We start from the raw sequence: 17,178 nt of genomic DNA on the forward strand, positions 1-17,178 counted from the left end.
TAAGCGGGGACCTGAAAGGGGAGTGCCTTAGCTGTGTGCAGAAGCACAAATGAGCATCCAAGAAGAGAAAGAAAAAGCATGTGAAAAGGCAAGACAGTGCAAGTGAAGTGTCAATTTGCGAGGAAGAAGGGAGGCAGAGGTGAGCATGGTGCTGCTACCTGCCTGACTCTTCTGGGGAATGTTGGAAAAGTCACGTCCAAAAATAAACCACTTTTATGTGAAAATCTTTTATGAACATACAACATAATACATGTAAAATCATACTTACGGTATGGCTTGATTTTAATGAGTATAATAAAAACCGATAAAATATTTGGTAAGAATGTTTGTAGAGTTTAAAAGTTGTTTGCAAACTTAGTATTTCTTTTGGTCTGATTTTTGATGACACGGATTTGACCTTTTTTTTTTTTTTTTTTTTTTTTTTTTTTTTTTTTTTTGGTTTCAGGGTTCAAAAAGGATTCTTCGCTCCAACGAGATCATCCTTCCAGCTAGTGGACTTGTGGAAACAGAACTCCAATTAACCTTCTCCCTTCAGGTGAGAAGCTACTGAATCTTAGGTCACTAATGTCTAGTCTAGTCCCCAGGTAGTCCTGCAGTCTGGAGATTTTTCTATCCCAGAGCAGCCACAGCCCAATGAATGAAAGTTACCCAACGAATTGAGCTTCTGTGGCTAGCCTGGAGGGCTGAAGCAGTCACTCAGCCAGCCACAGTGAGGATGCTGAGACCCGAGTTCTTTTTTTTTCCCTTTCCTTGGATAAGGCTGTTGGTCCCCCACCCAATCTCGCTCAGCCCCGTTACCTCTCCTTAGTAATCTGCGGCGCACACTCCAGCTGAGTGTGTCCCCTTCAGTCTCATTCTGCCCCCATGTTGTAATCTCAATTCCTTCCCTTCTCCTTATGCCTCTTTAGTATGTCTCTCTCTCTCATCACAATCCCAGGATCCCAAATTGAAGCATATGGAGAAAACATTTGATCACTTGGCAAAGAAAGAGGCAAAGTTCTGAACACGTGTGTACCACAGAGCTACAGAATGGAAATCAGGCACCAAGGAGAATCGAAGCCTCAGCGGCAACTTAATGGTGTCTCCTTCACCCCTGGTTCCCCCCACGCAGCCCCCTTGTACAGACAGGAGATAGTGAAGCACGGAAGGATTGCATATCCTCCAACAGGACCAGAACCCAAGGGCCCAGGAGCTCATTAATGATGCTTGACTCTTTTGTACTTGGCAGTACCCTCATTTCCTGAAGCGAGATGCCAACAAGCTACAGATCATGTTGCAAAGGAGAAAGCGTTACAAGAACCGGACCATCTTGGGCTATAAGACCCTGGCTGTGGGACTTATCAACATGGCAGAGGTGAGGGGGCACAGTCTCCAGTCTTTAAGTCCGAGAGTTTGTGAGGCACGCCAGGCCCAGCCAGTTGAGCCTGCTAGCAAATGATTTTGCCAGCCTAATGGCTGGGTGTTTCATTTTATTTTACAACTTAATTCTGTTTTTGGAAATTCAGGATATCCCAAGTAATTGTTCTTTTTTTTTTTTTAATTTTTTTTTTAACGTTTTTATTTATTTTTGAGACAGAGAGAGACAGAGCATGAATGGGGGAGGGGCAGAGAGAGAAGGAGACACAGAATCTGAAGCAGGCTCCAGGCTCTGAGCTGTCAGCACAGAGCCCGATGCGGGGGCTCAAACCCACGGACCGTGAGATCGTGACCTGAGCTGAAGTCGGATGCTTAACCGACTGAGCCACCCAGGCGCCCCAGTAATTGTTCTTTTTATCCCAAGTAATTTCTCCCTCACAAAATGTTTTTCTTTAAGTTTCAAAGAAAATTCAAACTTACAGAAAAATTGTAAGAGTAGTGTAAAGAATGCCCATATACCCTGCACTCAGATTCTTCAGTGCTAACATATTACCACATTTGCCTTATTTTTCTCTCTATATATAAACATTTATGCATATTATTTTCTTTTTTGAACCACTGAGAGTAAGTTGCAGACGTGATGCCCTACTACACGTTAATGCCATACTATGTTAATTTCTTAAAAATAAGAATACTCTCCTGTGTAGTCAGCATCATGCCCACCATAAAGTTCAGGACATCAACACGGATATAGGATCATCATCCAGCCCACGGCCCCCGCTCAGATTGTGCCAAGTGTCTCGATAATATCCATTACAGGCCCAGGATTTAATCTGGGATAGTGTTCATTTAATTGTCTTGCCTTTTTAGTCTCCTTCAATTTTCAACAGTCCCTCAGATTTTCCTTGTCTTTTATTCCTTTGACTTTTTTTAAGAGTACAGGCTAGAGGCACCTGTGTGGCTCAGTCAGTTGGGTGTCCGACTTCAGCTCAGGTCATGATCTCACGGCTCGTGACTTTGAGCCTCACGTCAGGCTCTCTGCCATCAGCACAGAGCCCGCTTCAGATCCTCTCTCCCTCTCAATAAATAAACTTAAGGAAGGGAAGGAAGGAAGGAAGGAAAAAAAAAAGAGTACAGGCTAGTTACCTCGTTGGATGTTCCTCAGTTTGGGTTTGTCTGATGTTTTCTGAAGATTAGATTCAGCTTATGCATTTTTGGCAGAACTACCACAGAAGTAATGCCGTGTTCTTCTAAGTGCTACACAGGCAATGCTCCATGTCGATTGGTTCCATTTCTGGAGAGGTTAGCTTTTATTGCTTGGTTAAGATGATGTCTGCCAGGATTTCCAACCTAAATTAACACTTTTTTTTGTATTTCCCAATTTAAAACAATATTTTATAGGGAGATGTTTTGAGACAGTGTAACAAACCTTTTTTCTCATCATATCTTCAACTAGTTTTAGCATCTATTAGTGATTCTTGCCTGGATCAATTATTACTTTGGTGCTTGCCAGTGAATTTCTAATCCCATCATTCCTGCTGCATATATTAATTCACTTTCTATTGTAAGGCAGAGCTTTCTCTTCTTCCCCATTTATTGATCATTTCACTTATATGTGTTAGTTATGGACCTGTGGATTCCTGTTTGCTTCAGTGGGGTTCAATCTGTTTCTATCTTTTTTTTTTTTCATGCTTAAATTATCTCAGATTTGGCCAGCGGGAACCCCTCCAAGCTAGTCCCTATATCTTTTTTGATATGTGCCATCATTCTTTATACACTTCTTTACTTTCTGGTACAAAATAGCATCTTGTACTTTCCCTGACCCAGCCTTGGAGTGAACTGATTCTCCAAAGAGTCCTGGTTCCTTTTGGCGGAGAATAGTATTTAGAAACCATTGGTTTCTAAATGGGTCCCATGACTATTAAGAGTTATTTTGCCAGCTGGAGTGTCATTGCTTCTACTCCCCCTGAATAGACAGAGCTAGGAAATGTATCTGCATATGTGCTTATGCTCTCATACACACATACATACACACCACACGCATGTCATACCTGTTTCCCTGTCTGTCTGTCTGTCTGATCATGAGCTCACACATTCCAATCAATTCCAACCCAACACCATTGGTCTTATGCTTGCCTTTCCCCTGTCCATTGTTCTGATTCCCTCCTCCAGCAGGATGAAAGCAGGCTCCCATTATCTTCAATATGTTTGCTCATTTGTGTAGTTCCCTTATGTGCCAGATAAATCCTCTTAACCCTGACAAAGGGGGAAAAAAGGGGGCCACAAATAAGTTTTATTTTTTTATTATTTATTTTAAACCGAAGCAATGCTTTATTGCAACGACAAAGCACCAATTCAGTAAGGCATTGACACATGGAGATTCAAACAAATGTCTCTGAACAGAGATGTAGCAAGACTGCTTTTTCAAGTTCTTAAAAACAGGTTCTCAAATCAAAAATCAAAGCATCGGAGCAATCAAAAAAATAATACACCATCATGAAGAATATATATTCATAAATATTTATACTAGTAACAAGGTTTTTGGATCTATAACTTTTGGCAAATTCCTTCACAAAAAAATTAGTGTAGATACCAACCATAAAGTGAAAAAGTGTTTTCTTCCGTGGAAACAAAGAGCCAATTTGAAAGTAAATCTATACAGAAAATACCATTATCCCCGGTGAAAAAAGCTGAATATGGATGGATATCTCCAAGACACAACAGATTTTCTCTTTTCAGAGGTTCCACCTGTAGGGGCCATGAAGCATGTTCATTTCAAACATCACAGTATAGCCCAGCAAAACCTTGGGGCGCCTGGGTGGCTCCGTCGGTTGAGCGTCCGACTTCAGCTCAGGTCATGATCTCGCGGTTCGTGAGTTCGAGCCCCGCATCGGGCTCTGTGCTGACAGCTCAGAGCCTGGAGCCTGTTTCAGATTCTGTGTCTCCCTCTCTCTCTCCGACCCTCCCCCACTCCTGCTCTGTCTCTCTCTGTCTCTCAAAAATAAATAAATGTTAAAAAGAACTTTAAAAAAAAAAAAACCTAGGTCAAGTGGAGGAGCCTCTATAAAAAGTAGTGTCAACAATTCCATCCAAATAATACAAGCTCTAAGGAGAAGAGGAATTCAAGGGAGACAGCAGTCTCTCTTTTTCCCCTTTTCCAAGTTTTCTTGTTTTTAATCTCCCTACATCTGAAACCAAAAGATCATTCAATTCAATCCTTTTTCAAAGATTTTGGAAAAGCAGTCTGTGAAGAAAATCCCTTTAGTGGGGAGGGAGGTCCAGTCATGTCAAAGATGACTCGCTTTGACAAGCTCTACAAGGAAAAGCATCCTGTCCACAAGTTATCCTTGTTCCTCCTGGTTGAATTCAGGTCAGCTGATGGATTGCCTAGTTTGCCCAAGACATTTCATTTGACTGAAATTCTTCACATCTACACATGTATGTATTCTGTTTACAAAGTTTCATCACATGAGGGGTGCCTGGGTGGCTCAGTCAGTTGAGCGTCCAACTCTTGATTTCAGCTCAGGTCAGATCCCGGGGTCGTGGGATCAAGGCCCGCATCAGTCTCCTCACTGAGCATGGAGCCTGTTTGAGATTCTTGCTCTCTCTCTCTCTGTCCCTCTACCCCACTCACGCTCTATCTAAAAAATAAACAAATATATTTTTTTTAAGTTTTATCACATGAAACTAAATTATGTCAGTATGTTTTTTGAGGTCTAAGACCCCAGTTTGTACTATGAAGAGTTGTTCTTTAAATGCTTTGTCAGCAGAGGTTTTACATGATACTGGTAGATTTTCTGGTTTATTTGTTTTTTAATTTTTTTTTAACGTTTATTTATTTTTGAGAGAGAGAGAGAGACAGAGCATTAATGGGGGAGGGTCAGAGAGAGAAGACACAGAATCTGAAACAGGCTCCAGGCTCTGAGCTGTCGGCACAGAGCCTGACGCAGGGCTCGAACTCACGGACCGGCAAGATCATGACCTGAGCCGAAGTTGGACGCTCAACCAACTGAGCCACCCAGGCACCCCGATACTGGTAGATTTTGAGAGCAGGCCCCCCTTTTAAAAACTGAAGTCCTATCAGTACATCATTTCTTGTCATCAGTAGCAGGGATTTTCCATCAATTTCCTGTTCCCAGAAAGCACTAGTTTGCTCCTCAAATCCTGCTGTTTGGAAATAGTTGACGACATGCATGACGTCAGGATCTAGTGGCCTCCCATTCTTCCATTCTCATGAAACACCCTGCATGGCTGGCATGGAGAGGTCTTCCCCCTGTGCAGAGCTCTGCGGCTGCCATGCTCCCAGCTCCTGTGGAGCTGGCCCACAGTCAGTTTTAAAACTTAGGTCTGGGGGCGTCTGGGTGACTCCGTCAGTTAAACACCCAGCCCTTGGTTTCAGCTCATGTCATGATCTCACAGTTGATGAGTTCGAGCCCCACATCAGGCTCTGTACTGATGGTATGAAGCCTGCTTGGGATTCTTTCTCTCTCTCTCTCTCCCTCTCTCTCTGCCCCTCCCCTGCTCACTCACTCTTTCTCTCTCTCAAAATAAATAAATAAACTTAAAAAAAAAAAACAAAAACTTATGTCTGTGCTTTAGTACATTAAATAGGAAAGTTTCTGTGACCTTAATAAATAGAATGTATGAGATTGTGGCAGCCCATCTATCTTTCCTCTTCAGGTTTTGAATAAGTATGAGGGACTATGGGGAGTGAAGTATTATGGATGCCATATTTCCCCACCTGTGTTTTCTTAGGTACTATAGATCGTTTTTCCCATTGCCAGACACAGGTGATCACCATCTGCAGGCTGTCCCCAGCCTGGAGAACTAGTTCTCTGTCGAGGACTAAAACTAAAATGTAGTCCCAGAGATTAGCCATCATTTTCAGGCTCGAGCCTCGATTTTCTTTTAAGCACAAGGCCTGACCAGTGACTGGCACTTCTGGAGATAATTTTCAAGTAGGAGTTTGAAGGCAATGGCAGAAAAGTAGGCCTGGATTTGAAAGATGGTGAGAAAGAAAATGTATTAGCAGAATGTCATTCCCATCGGCTTGCACATCCATTTGGATTTATCAAAATGGACAACTCACCTCCCCTAGTAAGGCATTTGCATTACTGCCCTGTGGTCTCAGGTGATGCAGCACCCTAATGAAGGCGCTCTGGTGCTTGGCCTGCACAGTAACGTGAAGGATGTCTCTGTGCCTGTGGCAGAAATAAAGATCTACTCTCTGTCCAGCCAGCCCATTGACCATGAAGGAATCAAATCCAAGCTGTCTGGTAAGATGTATGTGGTATCTGGAGGCCCTGTGGGTCAAGAACAAGCCCATCACCTGTTCCCCATCCTGGGAAAGCTGAACTTGATGGGGCCTAAAATGTTCTTGTGAAAGAGAAGTTTAGAGATCCCTCAAAATAAAACATGGCTTACCATGGCTGGGGCCCTCGCCTCTCCCCCAGACCTCTTTCCGCCCGACGAGAGCCCTGATTCCAGCCAACCAAATTCTCTTAGGCCAGATCTTCACACTTCAAGCTTGTCTTACTAAGGTGTCTCTTTCCAGATCGTTCTCCTGATATTGACAATTATTCTGAGGAAGAGGAGGAAAGTTTCTCATCAGAACAGGAAGGCAGTGATGATCCGTTGCACGGGCAGGTAACTTTCCACAGCCCCTCACATGTAGTGTCTTGAGAAATAATTCCAGACCCTCCTGGGGTTCCCTAACTTCATCCCATGCCTTTACCCACTTAGGACCTGTTTTATGAAGATGAGGATCTACGGAAAGTAAAGAAGACCCGGAGGAAACTAACCTCAACCTCTGCCATCACAAGGGTGAGCCTCGAACGTCTGGGGAATGTTTACCTGAGATTTTCAATTTGGAGGTAGGATGAGAGTGCTATATTGAAACCTCCTGGAGTCTTTTTAAAAATCTGCACATGGCCGTTCCCTGAAGGTTCTGGTATACCCCTCTATCTCCTCCTCCTCCTCCCCCACCCCCACCCCACCCCCACCACTACCTAATTAAAAGTCACTGTTGTAGAGAAGCAGTGTTACTTATGGGAGTGTGTTATATTTTTCAGGTTATGTCAGGATAGAAAATAGGTTGAGAAACCCTGTTTTAGACTTTAGAGCAGAAAATGCTTTATCGAGAAGCAGAACACCTCAGACACCCCATGTTCCCTCTCAAGGAGGTTACTTCAAAGTATGTCCTGCCTACCACATAGACAGACCCAGTCTTCTCTAGGGGTATCAAATTTTTAATCATTTTAACCCAGAAATAATAAGCTAGTGCTTAGAACTGTAAGCAATTGGTAAGGTCTAATTCCATTGGATATAGTTGGAGAGATACAGACATATAGATATAGATACAGATATTCTCTCTCTCTCTCTCTCTCTCTCACACACACACACACACACACACACACACACACACACTGGATATATATACATTGGATATATTTGGATCCTTAATGGATCCATAACCTTAGAGGCCAAATGCCTTTGAATTGTGTCTCCTACATAAGATTCCTCAAGAGTCACTATTTTGGTGAAATTAAGAGTCCTGGACTGAGACACTTAATACCTGGATTTCTAGGTTAACCTTGGTGGGTTTTTTTTTTTTTAATTTAATTTAATTTCCAGTATAGTTAACATACTGTTATATTAGTTTCAGGTGTACAGCATGGTGATTCAGCAATTCTCTAAATTACTCAGAGTTCATCATGATAAGTGTACTCTTAATCCCCTTCCCCTATTTCAGCCATCCCCCACCCACCTTCCCACTGGTAACCAGCAGTTTGTTCTATAGCTATAGTTAAGAGTCTGTTTCTTGGTCTAAGTTAACTTTGACTGATTCTGGAGTTCCTGTGCTAAAGTGTGGGAGAGTCAAAGTGCTAGAAACTCAGTTTCATTTTTCCTGACACATCCTGATTCTCTAGTACAGAGCTAGCCTAGGGACCCCAAGAACAGAGATTCCTGTCACCTTCAGGAATGAACTAAATGTAGGCCAGACCTTCCAGATGTGTTGTATCTAAACCTGGCATTCACCATGAAACAACACTGTCATCTCCATGCCTCCTGAGGTATCATTGGGCTTAAATGTAAATTCCCAAGACTATGGTCTTGATTTCCCCCGTTGAATAATGACTAGAGAGTGTGAGAACTGCTTCACTGTCCTCAGGTGTCTAATCCTTGATTGGCATTCCAAAATGACCTGGATAAGGCATGTCCCCAGAGCCTTAGACATCTTGTATCGTTGTACTCACAATGGGAAGAGACTGGAGGATCACTCTGTGTTGTAGGTCCTTCTGTTAAGTTTTTCTTTTTCCTGCTCTGTAACCAAAGAGAGGTCCTACTTTCTTCCCATAGGATGCCTCCTGGAGCTTTATAAATCCCCTCTCCCTGTGGTCTCCTATGAACCAGCTTTACCCTGTTATATGACCAGAGTTCAGTGCTCCTATTAATATCCTCTACCTCAAAGGTTGTTCTTTGTTTTTATTTGTTTTTATTTTATTTTTTTTAGCTCCAGGCACTTTCTAGTCAGATTACCAGAGACTTAGTAACAGTTCTTTAGTTTCTGTCTCCTTTTGTACACATGCATTCTTCTCTCCCTACCAAGAATACTTTGTTCTAGACACACTAATTGACTTGCTGTTTGTTTGTTTGGTTGTTTGTTTTTTCTCCGCTGTGGATGCCCTTTCTACCTTTGGAGCCCCTGCTTTTTCTTGAAGGCCTGGCTCAGCCTTACTTGCAAGTTAGTCTCTTCCGTCTCCAGATGGCAAGTCTATCATTCAGTCAGGAAGTACTTAAGACCCCAAGCTCATCACTGTGCCTGGAGTTTGAGACGTTGAGATAAGAAAGGGCTCGTCCATACCATCAAGGAGGTCACAGTGTCTAGACACAAACGACGTCTAAACAAGTGGCTGCGACACAGTAGAGTAGGGGCTAGAAGATAGAGTTTGGTGTAAGGGACAGTGATGGCACTAAGGGGAAAGTGACCGACTCTGAGCAGAAGTGCCAAGAGAGCTTCACAGACCGGATGCAGAGAGATGGGTTTCTAAGGATAAACAGAGATTCGCCAAGTGGATTGGGGGAGAATGTTTAGTCAGGGCAGAAGGCACCGTGTGTAAAGGCCCAGAGGGGTACAGCAGCATGCCATTCCTTACAGAACTATAAGCAGTTTCCACTTGAATGCTGGTGTGGGGTGTTGGTTGGTGATGTGAGGCTAGAGACCGGCAGAGCAGCCTTCAGACACACATGGGCCCGATGCTGCAGCTCGTTGCCTGGACACTGGGGACCAATGAAGACCTCTAATTTGGGGAGAGTAACATTAGATTTGCATTTGTGATAATCACTATGGACTCTGGAGAGAACAAGACTGGAAACTGGCCGGGAGCGTGAGGGTTGGGGGAGTGTCGGTCAAAGGCCATTGCGGTGATCCCACAGAGTTGTGGGGAGAAAAAGGCCTGGAGGAAAGCAGTGGTATTACAGATGAAAAAGAGCATAGGAGTTAGTGAACACTCGGCTGTGAGGAGAAAGGGGAGGGGAGGGACTCGAGGTTCAGACTCCTACAATCAGTGGGGGGTAATGGTACCCTGGATAGGAACACAGGGAGAAGGTGATGAATTCTTGGAAATGCTGGGTTTGAGGTGCCTGTATGTGCAGGTGGAAATCACCAAGCAGCACCATGGATCTGAAGGACTGGAGAAATGGATGAGCTGGAGATGTGTGGGTGGTGGAGGGCCCTAGGGAGAGATGAGCCCTCCTTCCATCTATGCCCACAGCCCTGGGAACTGCCCCAGCATTAAATGCTCATGCCTGCTTCCCTGGTGGGTTTTATGTGCCAGAGGGGAGAAACTCTTCCCGTCTTCGTGTCCTCCCACAGCTCTTTACAAAGTGGGCTCTGGATCACTCTGTTGACTTCACTTGATCAGTCCACAAATGGGTATTGTTTGAGAATTATTGTGCAATTTGTCCCTACAGCAACCTAACATCAAACAGAAGTTTGTGGCCCTCCTGAAGCGGTTTAAAGTTTCAGATGAGGTACGACCCCTTACTCCCGAGGTTGATGGTGAGTAGAAGAATCTCCTGAGTTTCACCGTCGTTCCTGGGGTGTGCTCTTTCCTGCCACTAGGAGTCAGGATTGCAGGACCCCCAAGTGAGAACATAGCTAAAGAAGGGCTTTAAGCTACTTGAAAAGAGAAGGGAAAGCTTTCCATGTAGCACCCAAAGTTTCACGGTACCTGGAAGCAAGGGTAGCATGGTTATACTCAACTGTTGTTTAATACCACGCCTCTGCTACGGGGTGCCAGTAACAAATCTAGTTGTTGTTGTTGAATTTTCCCTCCTGTTGGACGGGGAACATTGTGAGCAACAGCCTGTGAGGTAGGGGCGTCCTCAGTGGTCAGCCCTAGTTTGTGGGACTGAGCCCCACGTTGGGCTCTGCACTGTCAGTGTAGGAGCCTGCTCGGGATTCTCTATCTGCCCCTCCCCCACTTAGGTTTGCACTCTCTCTCTCAAAATAAATAAATAAACTTAAAATAAAAACTAGAGATGCCGTGTCCTCCCTGGGCTCTGACCGGCCTGGTGCCAGTTTTCACAGGCTTCTCTTCTGAATGGACTGGAAAGAGATGGAGAAGAAAATTGTCAAGAGGTGTCTTTGTCCTTCTGTGGGCTCCTGGAAAATGGAACCGGCCTGCACAGAGTCACAGTCCTCTGGGTTTTCTTGTGCCCATGCTTTGGCAGAAGTACATTAGCACTTGTACTTTTCTTCTCATGCCAGGCCCATAGTGTGGAGTGGTAGGGAGGCACTGAAAGGGAAAGGTGGCCTCACCACATCCCTGCTCTCAGGATTAGATCACAGAAAGGACACTAAGATTACCCCGATGCATGTGAAGCTATGGCATTGCCCCTTAAGGACGACTAGTTAAGGAGGCCAGTTGGTACCTGTCCAGGAGGAAAGAGTTATACATCTACCATAGTTGTTAATAGAGGTAACCCCAAACTCAAAGCTTTTTGTCCCCCACAGGTAGGCTTCGGGCTGGAACACGTATCCCGAGAGCAGATACGAGAGGTGGAAGAGGACTTGGATGAACTGTATGATAGTCTGGAGATGTACAATCCCAGCGACAGTGGCCCTGAAATGGAAGAGACGGAGAGCATCCTTAGCACTCCAAAGCCCAAGCTCAAGTGAGGCCCAGACCTCTTCTATCGAATTGTCTCCCTGCATGTCTCCTTCCTAAGCCAGCACGGTCTCCTAGGCCCCCTCCCTCACTTCCCCTCCATTACCAGGGAGTTTGGCTCCTCACCCTGTTGAACCTCCAGCTGTCTGGATAAGGATCACTGTTTTTGCCTCTAGCCGGCAAAAGTCCTGATAGGACTTTCCTGAAGTCCTTTGGTCCAGGCCCTCCTTGTCCACTCTGCTGTGTCCTTCCTCAGCGGGCATCCTTCGAGCCCGGGTTGTTGATCTTTCTTGAACACTGCATCGCTACCCAACCTTCCACGGGCTGCTGCTCCGGGCCCCGGTGGCCACTGACCCTGGCTGTGCTTCTTTGCCGCAGGCCCTTCTTTGAGGGGATGTCGCAGTCCAGCTCACAGACGGAGATTGGCAGCCTCAACAGCAAGGGTAGCCTCGGCAAAGACACCACCAGCCCTGTGAGCAAGACCGACGGATATGGGGGTTGGGGAGAGGGACCAGGGGAGTGTTGGGGCTTAACACTCTGAGCACTCTGCTCTTGGCTCGTTTTGTGACCTTAGAAGAGCAGTCTTATCTTGTGTCGACCTTGGGTGTCCTCATCAGAGTCCTGGCTGGGAGCTTGGTTCTTTGTGGGCATTGCTGTGGCTGTTTGGGTGTTCTTTTTTGGTCAGTTCCTACCACGACTTGGAGCCTTCCTTCCCAGAACACACAGCGCCTCAGATTTCTCCCTCGACATCTGTAACATGGTAGCTGGGAGTGTGGCATCCTGCCAATGTTAAGCAGCTCTGCTTTCCAGCCTAGGTAAAGAACGTAAAGAGGCAGGAAGCCCACCTACATAGGCTTTATTCCTAGGGGGGGGCAGTGCCCTCAAAGAATTAGGAATTTAGCGGGTAGATTTCCATTTTGCCTGATGACCGAAAGGAAAAAGTTTCTGTCTGCTGTAGCACCACGGGAGACCAGCATCACCCTGGACCATGCTCTGTTCCTACTTGGGAAGGCTCCCCTAGCAGTGGATCAGGGGTTGGAGCCTGGGTTGATGCTGTATCTACCTCAGGCCCTACGAAGCTGTTCTCATTTACAGCTAAAGGGAAGATGTTGTGCATGATTTTAGTGTCGTTTACGGTGTGCTGTTGCAAGCCCAGTGTCTTTTCTTTAGATCTAAGAAACTGAGTCCTTTAAGTTCTGTTCGCTCCACTTCAACAGAGGGCATACAAAACTCACCTTGTGAATAGGTATTAATTGTGAAGAAATGACATGTGAGGTACTCCATCCCCTGAAAAGTACTGTGTCTGTGGAAGGGCTGCCATCCGTCCCAGGGGTCTGCAGACCCTGTGGCAGCTCATGGGTCAGCTCTTGGGCTGCCTTACTGCTTGCTGCCACCAGGTGGGGCTGTCTCCCACCTCATCCCTCTTCCCAGCGAAGGCACAGCCGGCCGGCACTGTCTGGCCCTAGAACAGTGGCAGCAGGTGGCATTACTGAAGAAATGTGGGGTGGAAAACTGCAGCCCACAAGGAGAATCCCTCCACAGAGAAGCCTCTGGCATGCCATTTGAAGACCTTGCACTCTGATCTGGAGCTGAGGAGGCCTCACCTTACTATTTATGTGGCTTGTAGCTGCTCTCCCTCATGGGCTTTCTAAACGGCCCTCCTGAATGGTCAGTGTCCACATAGACAGATCATTGGCCACTACAGCCAGATTCCATCTCAAATATAAATACAAGGGATGACCCTTCTAGAGAGAAAACCGGCACCTGGCCAAAGGAGAACTGTTTCATAGTGTCCTAGGAATGCGGAACAAGGAATACTGTAACAAAATGCAATTATTAACTGAGATAATGCCCCCCAAACACTAAGCATAACACCTAACATATAATGAATTCTCAATAAATGGTAGGGATTGTTGTTATCACATCAATACATTATTTTATACTAATGAAGGTGTTTCTTGGTGGATAGAACTTGTCTGTAAGTTCTACTTCAGTCCCAGTTGTTTGGCTAACACAGTTTAGAGAGAAGAACCACTGATCCTCTGAGCCTCAGGTGCCTTAGAGTTAGCATAGCAGCCCAGTTAGCTCAAAAGTCAACTGAGTATCAGTCTTTACAATATGATGGCCCAAGGGCCCTTATCTAAGCAGAACTTTTCTCTGGGCAGGGGGGGACTGAAGTTGAGAGCATGTGTTCTGGAGTCAGACCTCTGAGTTTGAATCTTGACTCCATCATTCCACTGACTGTGTGATCTGGGGCAGTTGCCAGGCCTTGGTTTCCTCGTCTACAGAGTACCTGCAAAAGGCACATGCCTTGTGGGGCAGTGTGAAGATACCATGAGAGAATGCGGGTAAATCCTCTGGCATGTGCTCGCTGGATAGATGTATTGGCTTACCACATGGGAAATACGCAGTAAAAGCAGTAAACGGAGGCTGCTGTTGCTGTTCTTATTATAGTCTCAGAACCATTTCGGTTCTGGTCTCCTGAAATTGTTAGAATGTCGATGTCTTTTTAGTGAGTCCTTCAAACTCTGGCTCTGTTGGCCAGATTTCAAACTTGCTTTGCTGATTCTCTGTGATATTTCTGTTTTGAAGAGCCCCATATGTCTTGATGTGGATGTAGAACTCTGGGATCCTTTAGTATGAAAGGCACTTGGGGAAGTACATAGCAAGGCCATGCTTTTACAGGGAAGCTCCAAATATAGAAGGAAAAAAAATACTGAGATCACGCATATATAGGCAGGTATGCACATGCTGCCCAACTTTTATCCTCTCTTTCTGATTTCCTAGCATTGTTATTTGTTTTTCTTAATCTTCTTTTTTGTTCCCCAGTTTCAGAGGATTCAGTGTATCACTGAAACCAGAAGGAATTTCTGCTGATACAAATTATTACAGTTGTTAGCTTTCCAGGACTTGAGTACACAGTAGCAGCAGAATTTGGTTTTCCAGGCTAATAACAAGAGACCCTGACAGTGCTTCAGTCAGGGAGGTCGAGAGATACAGCCTTTCAGCCGAGACTTCCTGCTGCTAAAAGTTGCTATTTCCATTGCAGTGTAAATAACGGTGTTAGAGACTAGTACTTCATACAAATGAGAGCCTAGATACTACCCCACTCTGCCCCCCTCACAGGAGCATGTACCCTCCCTGTAGCACCAGCATTGCCCCATGGGCACAGCACTGTGGACTGGTGGCATCTGCCTCCAGTGCTACCCAATTAGACACAGCTGCTGCACGGCTGTGTTCCAGGGTTCTGGGGTGAGAAAAGCCCTTCATATTTATAGGAGCAAAAACAGAAATTTGGAGAATTGGGAGTTTGCTCCTAGTGGGACTGCTTGGAACATCTAGAAGAGTCCGTGAATAGCCAGCAGGTTCCCTTTAACCCCAGGCCAAGTGAAGGTTGTTGCAGCTTCACCATGGAAACGATTCTGTACTTGTCCCAGGGCTTGACATGCTACTTTAAAACCCTTCAGCAGAATGGTGTTATTGCCCCAGTTCATTCTCTTTAAATGTGTTTAATTCATTTGTGATACTGAAATCCAAAACTGAGTGAAATCATCTTTAGTCTTAAATCTAACCAGGACTTTCCCATGATTCTGGACTCTGTTAACATTGGTTCTTCATATAGACAATGTAATGAACTAGCTTGCAATCTGAGGCAAACTATTATGTTTGGCTCTGAGCCAAACCATCTCAAGATTTGGGGTCACAAGGTCTAGTTAAAGTATGTTGGTTAGTCTTGCAGATGGTTTAGGGCAGTGCCTCCCAACCAGGGGTGGTTTTTGCCTCCTTCTCAAGGAACATTTGGCGCTGGCAACGACCAGAGACAGTTTTGATTGTCACAACTTGAGGGGTTGGGGGTGTTGCTGCTGACACTTAGTGGGTAGAGGCCAGGGATGCTGTTTAACATCCTGCTATGCACAGGACACATCCCCCACAACAAAGAAGGGTCTGGCCAAGATGTCAGCAGGGCTGAGGCAGAGAAACCATATGGTGTAGATAGAATATGACACAGGGCCTACATCTGCTATAGTTGTTCATTAGTTTTCCAAGTGCCCCCTTGAATTTATAAGCCCAGTGTTTCTCAGTACTGTTTAATTTACTCAGAGGAAGGAATTTGAGTGATTGGGAGGAGGTAGGATATCTTTGATCTTTCCTGACTCTCTGGTTTCCAGAAAGATTCACTACGGCCAGTACCTTCCCTACATCTAAGACCCACAACAACGCTCAAACTCTTGTGACTTTTACGTAGACATCTGCACAGCCAGAAACAATGTTAGCAAATACGAAAAATATAGTTCTATGTGTCAGTTATTTACAAAGTAAATTATAACGTTTATGAAAAACGCTAATAAGAGTTGGGGACAGAGGGAGAATTAATTCACACCTAAATGGCGTAGCATTGGGCGTGTTTTGCTTAGTATATTCATTTATCTTGAGGGGTCTGTAGATGTTTCTACCAAGCAAAATAAATTTGGCTACCATGGATGTCTTTAGTCTCAAAGTCAAAGACCTGAACTGTAAGATTTTCCTTCCCAGCAACTTCTGAGAAGCAGAAGAGGCCCCGGATGTCCTCCGAGGGCATTTACTGTCCCCAGAGTTAGAGGCCTTGCGGGGCCCATACAAAGTCATCTAAACGCTGATCTTCTCTTCCCTGTGACATCTGGTGAGAGTCCGAGAGATGAGAGTTGCTGGGCTCTGAGTTGCACTGTGCTACTGATTTAATGACGACAGAATAGCTGATCCTTCTGACACTTAGTTTTCACCAAACACACTTCTTAGAAGATGGAAATTCCAAAGATTTTGATGAGATCTTCAAATTAAGTGGAAGCATTTTAAGCTTCCGAGGGACCAAGAGAACCAGTTAGAATGGTAGTTATTTGGATGGTGATGACTAATTATTCTAATTTTTGCAGATGGAATTGGCTGCTCTAGAAAAAGTCAAATCTGCTTGGATTAAAAATCAAGATGACAGCTTGACTGAAACAGACACTCTGGTATGTGCAGCTCAGTCTCCTGTGTAACTTAGTTTTTGTGCCTTTAGAAATAAAGCCAAAAGACCTTCAAGACCTCCCTGGGAATTTTGCCTACGTCTGTGGACTTGTGAATGTTCTGTGTTCTCTTTCTCCTGGAATCCTTACCCATGGAATATAACCTACCCTGGAGACCAGGTCATTCCCCAAATTAGCAAACCAGAAATGTCCCCATTCTGCTCTTTTATTAGATCTGATTAAATGCTAATTTGGATAATTTCTCACTATCTGTCATCCTTATTTACTTCTGCGAGATGACAACCAGTATCTTCCCCTGAAAAACCATCCCTTCCTCCAGAGTTGCTTTTAGTGTGAGCAGGCAGCCTACACGTTAAATCTCCAAGTGATTATTGGTCAAGTCCTTCCCCTAAGAGACTGGAGCTGCCCAGGAGGGCGAGCCAAGCCCTAGAGAAATGGAACGTATCGCTTGGAGTGCCCAATTTATACACTGGCTCCACACATACTTACTGGGTAACTACACGTGCTAAGCACTAAAGATGCGAAGGTGAGAACACCAAGGCCTCTGCCATCAAGACACCACCCTCCAGGAGGAGAGCCAAGCTCTGCACACCTGAGGTTCTGTGGAGGCTCAGGGAAGGGCAAGTGATTCTGACTGGAGGGGG

General features: G+C 45.1%; 1 protein-coding gene across 3 annotated transcripts in view; it reads left to right on the forward strand.

Annotated features, from left to right (window-relative positions):
* The window catches only part of PACS1 (phosphofurin acidic cluster sorting protein 1), a 151,985-nt gene that overhangs the window by 120,514 nt on the left and 14,293 nt on the right, over positions 1 to 17,178 (forward strand). For all 3 annotated transcript variants that reach the window (XM_042958569.1, XM_042958570.1, XM_042958571.1), the window contains exons 3-11: positions 446 to 535; positions 1,229 to 1,354; positions 6,488 to 6,632; positions 6,911 to 7,002; positions 7,099 to 7,179; positions 10,330 to 10,389; positions 11,375 to 11,535; positions 11,907 to 12,000; positions 16,439 to 16,519. In XM_042958569.1, the coding sequence (XP_042814503.1) occupies positions 446 to 535; positions 1,229 to 1,354; positions 6,488 to 6,632; positions 6,911 to 7,002; positions 7,099 to 7,179; positions 10,330 to 10,389; positions 11,375 to 11,535; positions 11,907 to 12,000; positions 16,439 to 16,519 (930 nt within the window). The remainder of the gene's footprint in view (positions 1 to 445; positions 536 to 1,228; positions 1,355 to 6,487; positions 6,633 to 6,910; positions 7,003 to 7,098; positions 7,180 to 10,329; positions 10,390 to 11,374; positions 11,536 to 11,906; positions 12,001 to 16,438; positions 16,520 to 17,178) is intronic.

The sequence above is a fragment of the Panthera tigris genome, chromosome D1 (genome assembly GCF_018350195.1).
Source record: "Panthera tigris isolate Pti1 chromosome D1, P.tigris_Pti1_mat1.1, whole genome shotgun sequence".
NCBI lineage: Eukaryota > Metazoa > Chordata > Mammalia > Carnivora > Felidae > Panthera > Panthera tigris.